At 42.3% G+C, this 21099-nt stretch overlaps 1 protein-coding gene across 6 annotated transcripts in view; it reads left to right on the forward strand.

The window, feature by feature from the left end:
* The window catches only part of LSAMP (limbic system associated membrane protein), a 750958-nt gene that overhangs the window by 493305 nt on the left and 236554 nt on the right, over positions 1-21099 (forward strand). For all 6 annotated transcript variants that reach the window (XM_075593644.1, XM_075593645.1, XM_075593646.1 and 3 more), the window contains exon 3: positions 7409-7534. In XM_075593644.1, the coding sequence (XP_075449759.1) occupies positions 7409-7534 (126 nt within the window). The remainder of the gene's footprint in view (positions 1-7408; positions 7535-21099) is intronic.

The raw sequence follows: 21099 nt of genomic DNA on the forward strand, positions 1-21099 counted from the left end.
TCCCTGTCCATCATTGGAATCTAGTTCATTTCACCCTCCATGACGGAGGGTGACAGGTTCAAGAAATTATGTGTCAGAGCGACATACTGGATATATGTACTTGGTACATTGTGTCCAGATGGTCTCAATGACAAAATTGATATCAGTACAATAATTTAATGGTTCTATTCGTGCTTGTTTGTGGTTGTTGTGTGTCCTTGCGGAGGTCTGGTTTGAGCGATGTACTTTGTTCCCTTCGTAAGGATGTACACGCGCTATACTTGTTTGATTCATTAGTCCAATATTATTCTCATATATTTTGAATTGTTATATTATTAATATATATATTTTATTTATTATTACACATTTAATCTCATATAATATATATTTAGGTGATGCCTGCTTCGCTCGTGTGTCCACCATTGGTCTTGCTACCTTTACATGTCTTCTCTCTTTTTTTGATAGATATATGTATATATATATATACTTTCTATGATAAAAATTAAATTTTGTAGTATGATATGTATATTTTTATAGTATACCCATTTATGGTTTATTTAGTATTGTTTATTTTTATTTATATTTTTTATCATGTTTTATTATCATATATATTGTATCTATGTTTAAAATTATTATACAATATTTTTTTATATTTTTTATATTTTGGTTCTAGTAACCTTTTATTTCCTCATAATGATATTGTCCTCTGAATCTCTTTTTCCTATTTCTTTGCATACATTGCATCTGTTGTAATCATGTGTAATTATCATGCCTGCTTTGTATTTAGCAAATATTTTGATGTGTATTGTATACAAACTTTTTACTCTCATGTTTGCTATTTTTAGCCTCTAACGGTTTATATAAATATGTTATCATGTAATGAAGTACTGATACTCTCCTATTGATAGGTTATGTACTACATTGCTATTCTCTTAGTCTAAACATTCTGTCCCATTTTTATCAGCATTTATAGGGGTTAAATTATCCCCATTAATACGTCTGCATTCAATTTTCTAATTAGCCCTTTTGTGATGTGATTGGTCAACCTTACTATAAGTATGTGCTTCACACCTATGCTATTTACCCCTGAAGAAGTCTCTGTTCGAGACGAAACGCGTAGGGACTGATTCATGATATATTGTCCTGTTTTTATTGCTTATATGCCACTCCAATATATGGGACTTTACATTGTTTGGCAATCTACACCCCCGACATTCTTGCGGGGATCGCCGTAGCTTACCCGGATAACCCAGTGACGTCACGAGCTCTCGCGAGACTGCTACCAGGAGTTCATTGCGGTGACGAAGAGCTGGAAGTAGAGAGACATTCTCCACTTGCTCCGGTATATGGAGTAGAACTGCAGTGTCGCTGCATTCCTCCACATCAGACGGTACTGGAGCAGCTGTATCCTGCACCTGGGCTGGCGATTGAGTATAACTCATGAATGCTTTTATTTCCCTTATCTTTGTGAGTGTGCATTTTTACACATCCTACCCCATATAAATTTGTAAACCTTAATACGCTATGAGTGCGCCTGTTTTTTGTTTGTTTTTTCTGTAGATATATATATATCTCAAAACGTATAGACGATACCGTTCTGTGGCTAACGAAATGCTTTTATTTGTGCGAGCCTTCGAGATACACTGATCTCTTCTTCCGGCGGCGTTACAATGGATAAAGCAAGAAAGGTTTTTACTTAAAAACAGTGCATCGCGGAATATATATGTGACTGAAGCCTATCCCTCCCCCCTGTGCAGTATGCGATTTATGACTTAAGGTGTTAAATGGTCCCTAAATGTTAGTGATGTAAGAGTGTATGTGTATCTGTCTAAATATACATTTATAAAGTGACCACAGTGTATACAGCGCTTTACAAAAGGTGTGTGTGGAGTGGGTATGTATAGCAATGGTGTGGGTAGGTGTAGAAATGTAAGAGGTTGTTGCATTACTATTAATGTGTGTAGATACTGTGTGGTCCCTATTGATATACAGTATAGGGATAAAATTACATAGTACATTTTTATGTGTAAGAGACAGCTGTGTGTGAATTCATATAGCGCAGTATGTATAGACATGGCCTTTAGCACTCATGGGAAGAGAGTTCTCTTGTGTCAGGGTAGTGACTCATGAATCTGCGGTCTCGGTTTGACCACCGCTAAGTGTTCTGAACAGTTGCATAAATTTGTATTCATGCAACCATCTCTCTTTCGAGATATATATATATAGATGAATATTACCAGAAAAACCAACTCCTCTGTCTCTCCTTACTGGACCATCATCTGGTAATATTCATCTTTATTATCTTTTATGGGACATATTGTAGCATCTGGAGTCTATTCTATATATGTGTGTGCCGGCTGCTGTGACATTTTATATATATATATACAGTTAGGTCCGGAAATAATTGGACACTGATACAAGTTTTGTTATTTCGGCTGTGTACCAAAATAAATTCAATTTACAGTTAAAAAATGAATATGGGCTTAATTTGAGAGTATTCACATCCAAATTGGAGGAAGGGTTTAGGAATTACATCTCTTTAATATGTAGCCCCCTCTTTTTCAAGGGACCAAAAGTAATTGGACAATTGACTCAAACGCTGTTTCATGGACAGCTGTGGACTATTCCTTCGTTATTTCATCATCAATTAAGCAGGTAATTGGTCTGGAGTTGATTCAAGGTGTGGCATTCGCATTTTGAAGCTGTTGCTGTGAACCCACAACATGCGGTCAAAGGAGCTCTCAATGCAAGTGAAACAGGGCATCCTTATGCTGCAAAAAAAAGAAAATCCATCAGAGAGTTAGCAGAAACATAAGGAGTGGCCAAATCAACAGTTTGGTACATTCTGAGAAAAAAAAAAGAACGCACTGGTGAGCTCTGCAACACAAAAAGGCCTGGACGTCTATCGAAGACAACAGTGGTGGATGATCATAGGATCCTTTCCATGGTAAAGAAAAACCCCTTCACAACATCCAGCCAAGTGAAGAACACTCTTCAGGAGATAGGCATATCGTTATCCAAGTCTACCATAAAGAGAAGACTTCACGAGATCAAATACAGAGGGTTCACCACAAGGTGCAAACCATTCATAAGCCTCAAGAATAGAAAGGCCAGATTAGACTTTGCCAAACAATATCTTGACAAGCCAGCCCAGTTCTGGAACAGCATTCTTTGGACAGATAAAACTAGGATCAACCTGTACCAGAATGATGGGAAGAAAAAAGTATGGAGAAGGCTTGGAACGGCTCATGATCCAAAGCATACCAGATAATCTGTAAACCACGGTGGAGGCAGTGTGATGGCATGGGCATGCATGGCTTTCAATGGCACTGGGTCACTAGTGTTTATTGATGATGTGACAGAAGACAGGAGCAGCCAGATGAATTCTGAAGTGTATAGGGATATATTGTCTGCTCAGATTCAGCCAAATTCAGCGAAGTTGATTGGACGGCGCTTCACTTTACAGATGGACAATGACCCAAAACATACTGCGAAAGCAACCCAGGAGTTTTTTAAGGCAAAGAAGTGGAATATTCTGCAATGGCCGAGTCAATCACCTGATCTCAACCCGATCGAGCATGCATTTCACTTGCTGAAGACAAAACTTAAGGCAGAAAGACCCATGAACAAACAGCAACTGAAGACAGCTGCAGTAAATGCCTGGCACAGCATCACAAAGGAGGAAACCCAGCGTTTGGTGATGTCTATGCGTTTCAGACTTCAAGCAGTCATTGCCTGCAAAGGATTCTCGACAAAGTTTTAAAAATGAACATTTTATTTATGATTTTGTTAATTTGTCTAATTACATTTGAGCCCCTGAAATAAGGGGACTGTGTATGAAAATGGTTGCAATTCCTAAACGTTTCATACAATTTTTTTGTTCAACCCCTTGAATTAAAGCTGAAAGTCTGCACTTCTATTGCATCTCGGTTGTTTCATTTAAAATCCATTGTGGTGGTGTACAGAGCCAAAATTATGAAAATTGTGTCAGTGTCCAATTATTTCCGGACCTAACTGTATATATATAGTGTGTGTGTGTGTGTCTGTATATACAGTATATCACAATTTATGTATATATATATATCACAATGTAGAGGGTATGTCTGCTATACAGTAAATCATGTAGCATTGTAGACGCATATTTTCACAACAACAGAATCTTCAAACGAGTTGTTCCCATTTATTTCTGAAGGAGCCCTCACCATAGTGACAGATAGATCTCTACAGTTGCCTGGTTGGAACTGCTCCCAGTATTTTCATTTCAGGTACTGTATACAGTAAATGCAAAGGATCTGTGTTCTTGCAACTACATCAACAGGAGCAGTACAGCCGCAAGATCTGGTTTGTGTCAACTGTCACGCTACTGTGGCTAACATCAAGACAAGCCTGCAATATATTAAATCATTGTCAACTGATCTCTATTAGGATGAGCCATAGTTAACCAAGATTGTTTTTATTTTAAAATTTGCTCTATTTTCCAGAGAGAATAATTTATGGTACTTTTTGCACTCTCTTATCTGTATTTCTGTTTATGGGCTCTCTGCAGATTCATAGGACAGTGGTCCACCTTGTGGGCTTTCATCAAATGTTCATGTGCAGCTGATAACCAACATATCATGTTATAATTAAGTAATAATCCCCGAAGAACAGGGCGTTACTGGCCAATAATGCCCTGGCTGGAAGAGTTGAAGGCCCGAGGCACACACACACACACAAACTGCTGACACACACACACACACACACACACACACACACACACAACACAGCACCTCTACACTCAACACAGCACCTCTACACTCACAACACAGCACCTCTACACTCACACACAAACACACACACACACACACAACACAGCAGCTCTACACACACACACACACACACACACACACACACACACACACACACACACACACACACACACACACACACACACACACACACACACACACACACTCTGTTGCTACACACACAACACAACACACACACACACACTGCTGCTGCTATACCCATAAACAGTGCTACTGACACACACACACAACACAGCAGCTCTGGCTGGAAGAGTTGAAGGCCCGAGGCGAAGCCGAGGTAACCCAGCCAGGGCATTATTGGCCAGTAATGCCCTGTTCTGAGGGGATTATTACTATTAATGGCTAAATGTAGACTTTTTTCATAAATAATAGACATTTTTGTATAGTTATATAGATTTATTTATTAAAATAAAATGGTAAATACATGAATCCACCTCTATATACTCTTACACTGCAGATATCTATATCCACACACTGCTGCCCCCTCTGTGTACACACACACACACACACACACAGCAGCTCAACACATAACATAGCAAATCTACACACACACACACAAACTGCTGCTACACACACACACACACACACACACACACACACACACACACACACACACACACACACACACACACACACACACACACACACACACACACACACACACACACAACACAGCACCTCTACACTCACAACACAGCACCTCTACACTCACAACACAGCACCTCTACACTCACACACACACACACACACAACACAGCAGCTCTACACACACACACACACACGCACACACACACACACACACACACACAACACAGCAGCTCTACACACACACACACACAAACTCTGTTGCTACACACACACAGCACAACACACACACACACTGCTGCTGCTATACCCATAAACACTGCTACTGACACACACACACAACACAGCAGCTCCACACACACACACACAACACAGCAGCTCTACACACACACACAACACAGAACACAGCAGCTCTACATATACATGCTACACCCATAAACACTGCTGCTGACACTGACACACACACACACTGGAGCTCTATATACACACAGACACACACACACACACATCAGCTCTACACACATAACCCAGCCACACTACACACACACAAACTGCTGCTACACACACATACAACTGCACAACACAAACACACACACTGCTGCTGCTATACCCATAAACACTGCTACAGTACTGACACACACACACACACACACACACACACACACACGCAATCAAAAATGCAACCACTTACTAAACTTTGCCGACTCTCTCCCCCCCAATTCAACTGAATCAGCTCAGGAGGGGGAGGAGTGAACCCATGGCTGATACTTCCTGACCAATCCCTTGCCCAGTGTCAGAGCTGTTACTTCATTCTGACCAATCTCCTGCCCTGTCTTAGCTGTTGTGAAAGCTGATTGGCTGGAAATAAACAGATTGGAAATTACACTTTGCAAGCTGCTAAAATTCCGGGCATTACTGATTGGTTAAAATTCCGGGCATTATCCAATCAGTAATGCCCGGAATTTTAACCAATCAGAGAGCAGGGTTTTCAATAATGCCCTGAATTTTACTGCTTTACTGCTTTAGCCTATAATGCAGAATAACACAGTTTCCATAGGATCCAATGGCAGAATATCACAGACTATCCCACTACAAGGCACCAGTGGGAGCAGTAATTTTTGCTACAGCAGTACACCCAAGGCAATATTTATTTACTACAATGCTATTCATCTCTTCTATTTTCTTTTATACCCCAGTTGAATGATTTTTTAACATTTTCAAGGGCACAGGAGCTGGATTATAGAACAGGACTGCTATTTTTGGTACAGGTCACTCAGGGCCATACGTATCAAGTGTTACCAACTGGGACATTTGGACTGTGTGTCACCTTGGCCATCGAGGCGCTTTTGCATCAATTTTGCTCTTTCATCAGTTTGTGAATTTGGGAGTGTTTCTTGGAGCGTGTGGGGGAGGAGCTGCTGGGAGGAACAGCACAGTGAGATGTACCAGCGTTTTCATTAAAAAAATAACAGGTTTACGGTGTTATTAACTGCTTTGCTCAAAAGGTCAGCGTCAGTTAAGGAGAAGTCCCAATAACAAGCTTCATACATATGTCACAAGCGCACAATGACGTACACAGAACCCTTTGCTTGGTTTCTAGTGCCGAATTCTTAATCTTGGTACTTACCCCTGTCAGTTAGAAGCTGGGGAGAAGCTTATATTGCTATAAGTTATTATAAGTTATAGTTGCAGATTAGTTGGCCAATCTAATAATGCTATTTTGGGATCACGTGCTGGCTTTTTAAAATGCTAACTGGCAGCAGGTTTCCTCTCCTTCATTATCAACAATGACCTTGATGAGGCAGCCCAAGGTCGGCTGCAGGCAACTTAGAGGGTTAGGAACCTTGACAGAATGAATGGTGGTCGATAAGAGGCATTGTACAACCTCTTGGCTTATAATAAAATATAACACCAGGAACAAGACTGAATGACAGTGTGAAGAAAAGTAAAACGTTAAAGCTTCCTCTTTCTGATGAGCGGATCTTCTTACTGTTAACCTTGCTAACTTAGCTGATGTTTCTTGTCTTCTATTACAGTTCCACCAAAGATCTCCAACATCTCATCAGATGTCACTGTGAATGAGGGAAGCAACGTGACACTGGTGTGCATTGCAAATGGACGCCCGGAGCCAATGATTACCTGGAGACATCTCACCCCCACGGGTATGAAAACATTTTCAGACTAATTCCTTCAAACAGATTGTACCATATACATCTCCATCAGTGAATGAGTTTTATGTTCATTTGAAGGGTGCAATTCCCCCCCCCCCCCCAATATGACCTATTTTGGAAGTGAACACCATGTAATGTCTTTACATCACATTACCGGCAGATTACCAGCCTTATTTGGAAAAAAAAATTGCTGTTTTTTATGTTATTTTTATTTAAATAGGCCCAAAGCCTGCACTAGAGTGTTCACATGGCTGGTATTTATTCTCACTTTCTCCACTCCAACAGACGGCTGAGAGCTGTTTTTCATGCACAAAATCTCAGTCTAAAGAGGCAATCCAAGCATGCGTTTTTGTTTTTAGTTTGGCAACGTTTTTCCAATTTTAACATAGGAGTGAAACAGGGGGTCTCCAGAGCTAAACCACACTAATTTCAGCTCTGGGGACACCCTGGTTCCAGAGATACCTATATATGGGGTGCCAGTAGGTGCTCCGCTCGGCTTGCATGGTTCATGTAATGGCGGTGTTTCAAAGCTTGCATCCTGTGAGCCAATAAGAAGCCGTGACGTCATCAGGTTCGTCTTCCTATTGGCCTGTGTGACGTGGGAGCTTTAAACTTTAAAGTCCAGCTAGCTGAGCCAGAGCTGCTATTGGCATGCCATACATAGGTCTGTGTCTCTGGGAACAGGGGGGGGCTATGTAGCTGAAATGAATGGGGTTCAGCTCCAGAGAACCCCTGCTTCAATCCCATGTTAAAAAAATTAACAATGTGCAAAAACAAATCGCCCCTTGGATTGCCCCTTTACAAAATGTCAGTGAGCAGGGAAAAAACGGAGGTGGCAAACACAGATTCTACCTACAGTATTGTGAAGAAATCTATGTACGTACATGAAGAACTGCTCTTGTAATGACTGTACAGCAGCTTTCATTCTAAAGGGGAAACCGGGCTCCTAAATGAACAATTTTCTCATTCACTTTTTTTATTAGACTGTCACTGTCTTGAAATAGATTTTTAAATACAAGTATGAAAATTACAGAGCTGAGCTTTAATTTAACACGGAGCGGACAGGCACCACAATTCAAGCAAGATGCTGTGTAAGAGCCTGCAATATTTATCCTGCGTGTTAATTTCTGTCGGTGACAGTGGCAGTAATAAGTCTTGGTTTTTTAATACCAGCAGCTCACAACATCATAATTAAATCAACCTGTGGGTGAGCACTCATGTAGTGTATGGCATTTTCACGAGTTTGGCAATTCTGCCTGTTTTCAAATCTGAGTTGCAATTTACTTCGCAGGATTAGGAGTTGTTAAAAGCCATATTGCGTAACTAATAGTAAAAATATGTCTTTTTGAAGTGAAGCGGTAATTTCAATGACAAGTAAACCCAGATGTAGCCTGAAAGTAAATAATCAATGATTGTATGTATCCTTTCTAAGGCGTATGGGGGACATGTAACAAAGTCTCCGGGCTGCAAAACTGGAGCAAAAATATTTCCGCAGCATTAGTCCCAGGGGAAACAATGGGATCTAATACTTTGATAAATCTGGTACTTTTTTTTTTCTGCTCCAGTTTTGCAGCTGAGAGACTTGTGACATACTGTATGCCTTTATACATGTTCCACCGCAGCTGCAGCCGAGAAACTCGGGTACATAAGCCTCTATATACAGTTATGTTCCATGCAGTGGCAGCCAAGAGACTTAGGCCGCGCTTATAGTGCGCGCGACGGGTGACGTCACCCGTAGCCGTCGCCACCCACGAAAGTTGTATTTCGCATTGCAGCAACGTTGCAAGCGACCTGACGATTGATTGGTTCAGAGGCTGTCACATGTGGTGACAGCCTCTGAAAAATCTAATTTGACCGGCTTCCAAATTTCGCTCCGCCGCGTCGCGCTTACTATAAGCGCACGCGATGGCGGAAATACATTTGTTTTGCCGTGACGTCACGTCGCAGTCACTATAAGCGCAGCCTTAGGTATATACGCCTTTATTTCTGTTCCACCACAGCTGCAGCCGAGTTTGTTCAAATGCACAGTTCTTTAACGGTAAAAATTGGAGACTGGCGAAGCCTCAGAGGATCTCTGTTCGTGCGTGTGAACTCGCTAAGAAATGTTTGTGACTTCTTTTATTTGTTTTGTACTCTAAGAAAAACTTGGCGCACAGTTTCAATGCATTTTTGAAGCCCAAAGTTAACGCATGTTTGCAATTTAATATAATACATCATTTTTGTGTATGCGCCACAGACAATATCCAAACTCTTAACTGTACCCCATGGCTTAATTTTCTTTGCGAAACATATGTTTCTGCACACCCTGCAAATAATTGTATACATTGTTACACAAAGACGCTCTAACTTGCTATTTTTCTGTGCGTCTGTTTTATGGCCAAATTACTTATAGCAACGTTTTATACACCCCTCCTCCCCCCAAATCTGCTGTCCACGCTTGTTTGGGGGGTATCAATAATACAGCCCAGCAAGAGTGGATGATCTCGGTTATGAAAATGGGTTACAAAAAGGCATACTGTACCCCTCAACCCCTCCAATGCTAGGGGGTTCTTGGTACTGAGCTATATATTGTAAGTCCGTCGGGCATGGTAGGGGTTCTGCAGGGTTATCCACTCTGTATCATTGGAATACTTGATGATACTGATAGCACTAAGGCAGGACACACAAACTGTGGTATCCCAACCACAGATAGCACAGGTGTGGCATCCCTGAAGGTAGCTGACATGTTTCACATGCCTTATCTGCTCTACACTGAGAGCTATAGGGGACGGGATGTGGCTAATAATGAACCAGTCAGCATTAAGGGACTGTACAGATGTAGCAACACTTACTGTCCCCAGTGCCACAGAGGAAGAAGCAGAAGTCCACGGTGCCGGAGACAGGGTCTGCCCCGATCGCACTGCAGGGGTGAGGGGGGTCCATGCTTCTCAATGGGACCCCCAGCAGCATTAATCCTTGAGTACCATGGCACCAAAGTCTTGCTACATCTGTATGTCTAAATCCTTCGTTGAAGATGGATCAGATTACTGAAGCTTGGTTGTCATTCTGTAAAGCCGACCATATACCGCATTTACTTATAGATAAGAGAGGCAAATATTCCTGCGAGCTCATATCGGCAGTGTGGATATCTGTGGGGTAGTGTAATGTGGTACATAGTTTACATGAAAGCAATTCAAAGCAAATCAGAAGAAAATATTATAGTGACAGGCAGGGTAATGTGCATGAAATGCATGGGACAATAGAAACCATCTTAAAACTGTTTCACACAAAATAGCACAAAGGGTGGGGGAAAAGTCCACGAAGTCGGGTGGCAGTAGTGGGAAAGAGGGGGGAGGGCGGGGGGAGATCTTCCATAGAGTGGAGTATTCTGAAGGTGAGGGGGGGGTACCCTGTGCAGCTCTGGGAGAAGGTGATCCTGGAACCAACAGTAGAGAAGATTGCACCTAAAACAAGAGCGCAGGCAGAGGGACCTCCGATGGTGTAGGAAGTAAAATCAATTTATTAGGCAGGTAGTGGGAAAAGTTTGCACTAACGTATCGATGCTAATAGCAGGCTGTCCAAAAGGTGCTGCAGTCCTCGAGCTTTTTCCTCTGATGTCTCCGATGGTGCTCTGCTGCTAATGCCGCTAGCACTGGACCTCATCCAGCTCTGAACGTGCACGCTGCAGCTCTGGACCAGTAATTGCCCGGGACGCCTGGAGGTCCAGTGCTAGCGGCATTAGCAGTAGAGCACCATCGGAGACATCAGAGGAAAAGGCTTTTCCCACTACCTGCCTAATACATTGATTTTACTTGCTACACCATTGGAGGTCCCTCTGTCTGCGCTCTTGCTTTAAATTCCAATGTGTTTATAAATGCAGCAGAGTATTATCCTAATGGGCGGAGGGTAAAAGTTTTCTGGATGCAGTGTTCAAAGTATTATGCCTTAAGTAACACAACACAACTTGTACCTCTTAATCGTGTGATTTATTAAGCTGCATATGAAATTAGAATATTATTTAGTCATCAGATTAGAAAGCGCATGGAGGGATTTATGGTTCGTGGTGTCTGTCCTCCCATGTGAACAAATAAATGTGGTGAATTAAGACTAATGATATATGTTATTGCATAATGCATCATCAGCTGACATTCCGGTACGGTACAGGACCTATTGGGGAATAGTCAGCATATTACAAAGAACTCTGCAAGCAAGTGACTGGGGTAGAATGTATCTTCTGGGAGTTTACAGCTGCAAAGCCACATCCGTCATATCTGCACAAGTGTTATGATTGGGCCAGTTTGATAGGCATTAAAGCAGCAGCTGACATTTGCAGCCCAAACTCTGCCCTTAGCAATGCTTAGCATAGCTACACACTGCAAACGGGCTGCAGCCTACAGAGACCCAACACACATTATTAGATCCCCTCAGCGGTAACAGCCACCGGCTCCCACTTCTTGCCCCTACCTCCAACACTAATTGAGGACATTATGACAGTACCGCAGGACTTCTGGGGGATTTAAATGGAAGTTAAAGGGCAGCTCAGGGGATGTGGATAACACAATTAAGAAATCTAGAAGCATTCTGAAAGTATACACTTATATGCATATATTTTTTTCACCACACAGGCCTCATCCTTATTACGTATGTGTGACTGGTTGCAGCCATTTTAAAACGAGTCACATTCCGATAAAATTATAAGCAAATACAATGCAATGTTGCCTTACTATTCAGTGCTGGAAGGAAATGTCCGTCTGTTTGCACACCCTTAAAATCTCAGCATGTTCCCCCTTTAGACCCCTACTCAATATGTGAGGCTGCCCTCCCCCTGTTAGGAAATCTTTCAAGATTAGTGCTAATTCCAGTAGTTTGTTCCATAAAGATACACGAGCAAATATGTTGTGGGCTCGGTAAAATTCAATTAGTAATTGGCTCAGAAGCAGTAACCAACAAAGAAAAAGCAACAATGTGCATCCAATAACTAATCCACGTTTCTACAAATATCAGCAAAGGGAATTGTGCTGCAGTAAAGTCCCAGTGAGAATGTTCTCTTACTGGGGGAAGAGAGAGGAAGTTTCATCTCAAATTCAACTCTTCTACTCCAAGTACATCGTTAAGCCCCCCGCCCCTCCCCCCAAATCTGCTTCTCCTACAAAGAAACTCAACACAACATTTTAAATTGGAGCTCACATGATAACCTAGAAATCCATGAAGCTTTAGTGAATTATTTATGGGTGCTTCCATGCAGCTGCTGCTCACCAGAGTCAGTGGCAATTATTGTGCCCCTCACAGAGATGGTGAACTTTGAAACTAGGACACATCTTGCCCCAGTAGTCCTTCTGTTATTGGTTAACTAGAGAGGTACGTCTATCCCCTAGGGGATCTGCAGCAGTGGCAATGTTATCCATGCCAAGGTTTCCCATGTGTGATTCTTACACATTAAAAAAAAAAAGTATACTGGACATTTAATTTTAGGATATCACAGAGGAGTATTAACATTGTAATTACAATGCAAAATAAACGGTTCTTGTTTCGACACACCGGGACAGACACACAGTAATGCACAGCGGCAAACGTCATCAAAACCCTTAGATTTATTGTCGCACTCTATTGACTCTTTGAGTGCTGGAAGGGCTGCGGGACCAGAGCGACTCTGGTACTCACGGTCACGTGATTACACTGTCATCGATGACGGAAGGGGAGGAGTCCTCTTCTGTCTCCCAGAATGTGGCCTCCCCTGCAAAAAAGGAGCACCTTTATCAGGGATGACCAACTGCAGTCCTCAAGGGCCACCAACAGGTCAGGTTTTAAGTGTAACCCCCTGTGCCTACAAGCAACACAGGCTTGCTGACCCCTAGCAGGTTCCTCTCTACAAGATAGGTGACTATAGCCAGCTAGTAGGAAGGCTGGTGAGGAGATACTAAGGCAGAGAGGAGTTGCTAAGAGGGGGGCAACCATGACAGTGACCTTGGAGGACTTGGGGGAAAAGTTGCGCAGCTGGATGACATTTTTGTGAATGCCTCTTATATTTTGTGTTTTCACAATGTATTTGAGAAATGAAACATTGCATAAAAAGTCACCAATTTTTGCCCAGTTTGCCCGAATTTTGTGTATAGGGTCATGTTTAATGTATATCTCTGTTTACCTAATGTAATGCAATATCTTTATATATAATGTATATAACCAGTGGTTGACAAATCACCAAAAAATCTACTCGCCACACAAAAAAATCTACTCGCCACCTAGTACCAAACGTGTGCTGCTTGGGCCAATATTTACTCGCCCGGGGGTTAAATCCACTCGCCCGGGGCGAGCAAATGTATAGGTTTGTCGAACACTGTATAATATAACCCTGTTCAACTAATGTACCCATGTATCTGTAAGCATGTATCTGTCATTATAACTCTGTGCCCAGCACATACAGTACCTGAAAACGAGAGGTAACGCTCACTGTATTACTTCCTGGTAACACATTTTATAAATAAATAATGTGACCTGCGCATTGACTTTTAATGCATGGCAACAACAAGAAACCAAAGTGCACATTTTTCACATTTTGTTCGTGATACCCGGAGAACATGGTTACTTCTTACCTTTGATTCGTAGATGAGCAGAAATAATAATAATAATAATAATAGCATGTTCTTGTATAGCGCTACTAGTTTTACGTAGCGCTTTACAGAGACATTTTGCAGACACAAGTCCCTGCCCCGTGGAGCTTACAATCTATTTTTTTTTTGATGCCTTAAAACCTGACCTGTTGGTTGCTCTTGAGGGCTGGCGTTGGCCACACCTGATCTGGGCTATTGAAATGCTTCATTTAAACGGTGTGCTTTTAGGTTTCACTTAAAGGTGATGTAACTGTAATGTGCCAGGAATAAATAAAATAAAAGTGTTCTTGAGGTGACGCTGGGACCTACAGGGACGTGGCTTTAAAAACTGCGTAGGAACAAAATTATTCATGCGCACCTTGCTAGCGAGGCCTTTATTGGGCTATGATTTATTGCAAAACGTTTTGTAATGCGAAAGCAATACCGGTGTGCTGTTGATGTGACATTAATGAATTGCCGGCTTTATGCAGCATGTTAAAGAGGATTATGAAATAAAGTGGATTGCAGGCTTCCCAGTGAAAAAGGGATGGGAGTTAATGGATGTGCATTGGTAATAATAATAGCATGTTCTTGTATAGCGCTGCTAGTTTTACGTAGCGCTTTACAGAGACATTTTGCAGGCGCAGGTCCCTGTCCCGTGGAGCTTACAATCTATGTTTTTGGTGCCTGAGGCACAGGGAGATAAAGTGACTTGCCCAAGGTCACAAGGAGCAGACACCGGGAATTGAACCAGGTTTCCCTGCCTCAAACTCAGTGCCAGCCAGTGTCTTTACTCACTGAGCCACTCCTGTGTTTTCTGCTGCTCTGCCTGAAAGGGTTACCACAGAAAGCACCCCTAACTTTCACTTATTTGGGATCAGTCTTACTGATTTTTAGCATTACAAGTTTGAAAGACTTCAGTGGGGTCTCACGGATAAAATTCAGCACGTTTCCATTCAACTGTAAAATTTGGTCCACAACCACCACATCTCACAGAAGAAAATGCCTGGAGGTGGACATTTCTGGAAGACGTATGCCGTTTCAGGTGATGGGGTGTACTGAACGGGTGGGCGCCTGCATTGGTGTCTTGGTTTTGTTGGAACTCTATTTAATATGGGAGAAATTCACAATAAAAAGCAAAAGGTTGACCATGTTTATTTATTTATTTTTTAAATGAGAAAGGACTTTTCTTGGAGTCTGGGTCTTATTCCGAACGCGGAAATTTGTAACGTTTGCTGCGGATCCAAATCTCTAGAATTGACCAAAAATTAGATTTTTTTTTTTTAATGTCAGCCAATTAATTCAATGCCTCGTCTCGTGGCAATGCATGAACCCCTCCACTGACAATGGAGCCTGATAAGGACCTTTCTGGCAGTGAAAGGGTGAAGTAAATAAGTATGTGAAAACTCTCAGCTTTTGGAGACAGATGACGGGAATCTTTTCATCATCATCAATCAATCGAGGTGAGGGAACTTTTAGCAGGGAGAAAAGTATACGAATGGCGCATTTTGTTATCTAAATATTGGGGAATCGGAGCCCTGCAGTAGCCAGCAGTAAAAGGTTTCCTATGCATAGAGAAACTAAATATTACTTTCCTCAATTATTAGTTTCTTTAACAAATCCTCTTCAAGAAAAAGTGATGAATTGTAGGTTTTTATTTCGGTGAAATGTCTCACGCAGTTACCTTTCGCTGAGCAGCCCTTTTGTGGCCAGGACCTTTCTCTTCCAAACAATGTCCCTTGTTGTGCCATCTTTTATGGTGATGGTAACTTGGCACTGTGGGCTGTTTGGATACCAAGCCAGGGGTGGCCAACTCTCGCCCTCAAAAGCCACCACAGGTTTTCAGGATATCTGTGCTGAAGCAGGGATATCCTTAAAACCTGACCTGTTTGGTGGCCCCTTGATGACGGGAGTTGGCCACCACTGCTGTAGCCGAAGGCGGAGCCACTGATTGAGCTGCTTGGGCTGAAGCAGGGATATCCTGAAAACCTGACCTGTTTGGTGGCCCTTGAGGACTGGAGTTGACCACTCCTGTTATACAGCATTAAAGCACCCTCCCAATATTTCAAAGGGAAAGTGGCAAATTGTTTTAGACATGGAGCTTTCTCTTATGAGCAGGAGGGGTTGAACTAGCTGAACTCTTTAATTCCACCATAATTGTAGCATGTACAGATGCAGCTCCTGTTATGAGGGGTATCCACCGAATCCTGAGGGCCTATTGACAAGAACAATCGACGTTCCCCCCCTCCCCCCACCCCCCCCGGCAATAATTGATTTGAACGGCTCCTATGAGCGTGCTGCATTTTGGCAGACTCCCTACGACTGGCACTCAGGCGCTATTGTAGAGGGCATTTTATTTTGCTGCCATCCTTTAGAAATATGTATCTGGCAGAGATGTCGAATTTCAAGTGCCTGCGGCTCTCACTGGCTTCTGGCTGCCAGTAAAAGGGATTCTGATTTGTTTGTTGTTGGGGTTTTTTTTTTGGAGTGCGATCATTTGTCACTAAGCGCCCATTTCATAGCACATACAAAGTGTTCTTCCCTGATAGGATGGATCAGAGCCACGGCACACAGCATTGGTCCCAGATTAGCTAAACTCTCCCTCTTTTTCACTCATTTCGGCTTGCCAGCCAGCTCTCTCTTGAAATGTTCCAGCAGTGACAAAATCTGCCTTTAACTCCTCCAGCGCCAGCGTTCAGCCATCATTGGTTGGAGCGAGTTAAAAGAACAAGTGGTCCATTATTCTAAATTATTATTATTATTATTTATTTTACATAAGTTGGAAGCAGGTGGTCTCGGGAGCTGAATCCCGTTCATTTCTGCTCTGTGGGCCTCCTACTCCCAGATATACTTACCTCCAAAGGGGGGGGGGTGCCAGTACCTTGGCATAAGTTTAAAGCTTCTCTGTCACGCTGGCCAAAAGGAAGTCGCAGCGAATGATGTCACGGCTTGCTATTGGCCCGCAGGAGGCGGGAGCTTTGAAATGCTGCCATTACATGATCCCTGCTAGCCGAGCCGGAGTGGCTACTGGTACCCCCTACGGAGGTAGATATGCTGAAATGAATGGGGTTCAGCTCCGAAGACCCCCCCCTGCTCCAATCCTGTGTCAAAAATAAAAAAGGAGAATAAAAATGGCCCGTTTGGATTTCCGCTCTAAAGCCGCGGTCTGGGGGAAATCAGACAGAAAATCAATGCGATGTTAAGCTCTTCGAAGCAGCGATTACCATAGTGGGCTCGTATGCTGGATGTACTCATTGCATTATAATTCCCTGTAGTCCATCTTCCCCGACTGGTGAGATTGATAATTCACCTATGGACATCTATATACTGTAAACATGTCCCGCCACAAGCAGAATGGGTTATCCAGCGTTGTAGTATACAGGAAGACATTCCTGTTTAGAGAGGAGAGAACTCGTTTTATTTATTTTTATCTCTACAAAGAGTATTTCATTTTTCTCTGAATGTGCATTAATAGTCTTGCAGTTTAATAAAAAGGCCCTAAGATACTGTGGTCACAGTATGATGTGCCTGCTGGTAATAAGCAGATTACTCTTTCTCTTCTGATACCAGTTTTGAAAAGAAACTCATTATAATTCCCGGCACTCTAATATCTGTTTTGTGAAGTGCTGTGGACAGTAAATACTGTATATATACAGATGCAGCGGCCGTTATTCAAACACTTACCTGGGTAGATTTTGCGTTGCGGCGCGCGTAGGTTGCGATATATTCACACGTTTTGCCGCTGCAGACATAATGGCGAATCGGAGTCACACAGCGGAGGTCCCTGCTGTGTGAGTCCTACCGGGGTCTGCCTGTCTGTAATAGACGCGCAGTAAGAGGGCTGAATCAGTCACTCTAACTGCGCGCCTCTCACAGGCAATGGTGGGGGTTTTATTTCATTTTAAACATTACAGTAATTTAGCACGGGGTCTCCAGAGCTGAACCGTGTTGATTTGAGGTCTGGGGACCCGCTGCTTCCCAAGATACAGGCCCTGGTATGGGGTGCCGGTATCGCCTATGCATGGAAATGTCTCGCGTCACTTAACCTGTAGGACGCGCACATCAGGGACCCCTGCTGTGTTAATCCGATGGGCCATTATAGTCTGCCCCGGCAAAACTTGTGAGGATCACGGGGGGAGATCTCGAAATCCATTTATAGCTTTGTACGAATAACGGCCGCTGCATATGTACACACGTAAGCACGAAAAACATTACCAACATATCTTTTTCCGTTTCTTCTTTCAGCTCTTTCTACCTCTACCTAAACTGCACGCAGGTAACATTCTTATTCCATACGCTGTCCTTAGTTCACAATCCTTTAACCTTTTTGGAGTTGGGATCTGCACGTGTGTTGCAGACTGTGGTATATTCAATAACCTTGGAAAAGGTCCTATTAAGGACCAAAGCGTTGGATAATAAACCATCCCGACTGTTTTTCTCAGCTCGGAATGTCATTCAGTTTCTTTTTCTTTGTGTATTTTTTTTCTGGACCATCAAGAGATCATCGTACATATAATGTTTCACTTAGATTGTAAGCTCTCCAGGGCAGTGATGGTGTTTTCTACTGTAACCCCTCTTTGCCCAGCCATAAAAGAGGGTCACACCTAAGTGCGGTGGAATAGGTTGGTGCAGGTGTGGGTGCTTAGAGTCTCAAACCTTTTCTCAGGGTGCTGGCGTCCGGGCTGGCTGGTGTTGTAAGCAGAAGGTAAAAAGGGCACCAGGGACATTATTAGACATGCTGGTTACTTTATTTAGACAGATACTTCTTCCCTGGGTGCTCAGATAGCTTCCCAGGAGGCCCACATGGCTTGTCACCTTCTATTACCATTGGTCTTGGATGATATGCAATATCTTGAGGAATTTCCAGGCACCGTCCTGGACTCTGCACAGGGGTGTATCTTCTATAGAGGTTTCCATCTACCTGTCATCCTATACAGCTCCCTACTAGTCAATACTATGATAGCCTGGGGTGCATAGGCGTAGAGTTGGCGTTAGAGCAACTCTAGGTGAGTCACTCCCCTGGGTCCCTGATCAAGGGATCCCTTGCAATGAGTGCCACACATCCTCTGTTAGAAAGGGGTATGGTGTTCCTGACCCTGCATTATTAGTGGCCCTTCTTAGGTAATAAACACTCTCCCGTAACTTCAAAATAATAAAAGGTGACCATACTCTATACATAAAGTTACACATTTAAGACATACACTTAACATGGTGAGACTCCTCTCCTGTGGTGTCTTCAAGGAGCCTCTGGGCTGGAAGCTTCTGCAGCTCCTTTTATACCCCCTTGGGTGATGTCATAACCCGCCCTCATCACTAATCAGAATAAAGACAACTTAACTTTTATGAGTCATCCTACAGTATGTCAGATGACCCTTCTAGCAGGTTCTGGAACTGAGGAGTGGCCAAACACCTGCCTATTAAATTTAGCAACATTGCATTAGTTACGTGGAATTAGCTACGTGGAATTAGCTACGTGGAATTAGGTACGTGGAATTAGCTACGTGGAATTAGCTACGTGGAATTAGCTACGTGGAATTAGGTACATGGAATTAGCTACGTGGAATTAGTTACATGGAATTAGTTACATGGAATTAGCTACATGGAATTAGCTACATGGAATTAGCTACATGGAATTAGTTACATGGAATTAGTTACATGGAATTAGTTACGTGGAATTAGCTACGTGGAATTAGTTACGTGGAATTAGTTACGTGGAATTAGTTACGTGGAATTATCTACGTGGAATTAGTTACGTGGAATTAGTTACGTGAAATTAGTTACATGGAATTAGTTACATGGAATTAGTTACATGGAATTAGTTACATGGAATTAGCTACATGGAATTAGCTACATGGAATTAGTTACATGGAATTAGTTACGTGGAATTAGCTACGTGGAATTAGCTACGTGGAATTAGCTACGTGGAATTAGTTACGTGGAATTAGCTACGTGGAATTAGTTACGTGGAATTAGCTACGTGGAATTAGCTACGTGGAATTAGCTACGTGGAATTAGCTACGTGGAATTAGCTACGTGGAATTAGTTACGTGGAATTAGCTACGTGGAATTAGTTACGTGGAATTAGTTACGTGGAATTAGTTGCGTGGAATTAGCTGCGTGGAATTAGCTGCGTGGAATTAGTTGCGTGGAATTAGTTACGTGGAATTAGTTACGTGGAATTAGTTACATGGAATTAGCTACGTGGAATTAGTTACGTGGAATTAGCTACGTGGAATTAGTTACATGGAATTAGTTACATGGAATTAGTTACATGGAATTAGTTACGTGGAATTAACTACGTGGAATTAGCTACATGGAATTAGTTACGTGAAATTAGTTACGTGGAATTAGTTACGTGGAATTAGTTACGTGGAATTAGTTACGTGGAATTAGTTACGTGGAATTAGGTACATGGAATTAGTTACATGGAATTAGTTACATGGAATTAGCTACATGGAATTAGTTACATGGAATTAGTTACATGGAATTAGCTACATGGAATTAGCTACATGGAATTAGTTACATGGAATTAGTTACATGGAATTAGCTACATGGAATTAGTTACATGGAATTAGTTACATGGAATTAGTTACGTGGAATTAGTTACGTGGAATTAGCTACGTGGAATTAGCTACATGGAATTAGTTACATGGAATTAGTTACATGGAATTAGTTACATGGAATTAGCTACGTGGAATTAGAGCAAAACAAAGCTGTATGGTGCTCTAACATAGACCTGACCAATATTGGTTGTGGCAGTATAATAAAGAATTCAATCCATTCCCAGAGATATCCCACACTGTAATGGACCATCTATACTGTACACATCACATCCATTTGTTCAATAAACCAGAAGAGTAACACCTTAATGATGATGAATACTCACACTTGCTTGTGTCTGGTCTGTGACATTGAAAAGGATTCCTGTGGTGTTAGCTTGAGTAAATTCACTCACTTTTTGCAGATGGGTCTTCAGTGGGTTCTTCATAG

This window comes from Ascaphus truei, chromosome 3 (genome assembly GCF_040206685.1).
Source record: "Ascaphus truei isolate aAscTru1 chromosome 3, aAscTru1.hap1, whole genome shotgun sequence".
NCBI classification, from domain to species: Eukaryota; Metazoa; Chordata; class Amphibia; order Anura; family Ascaphidae; genus Ascaphus; species Ascaphus truei.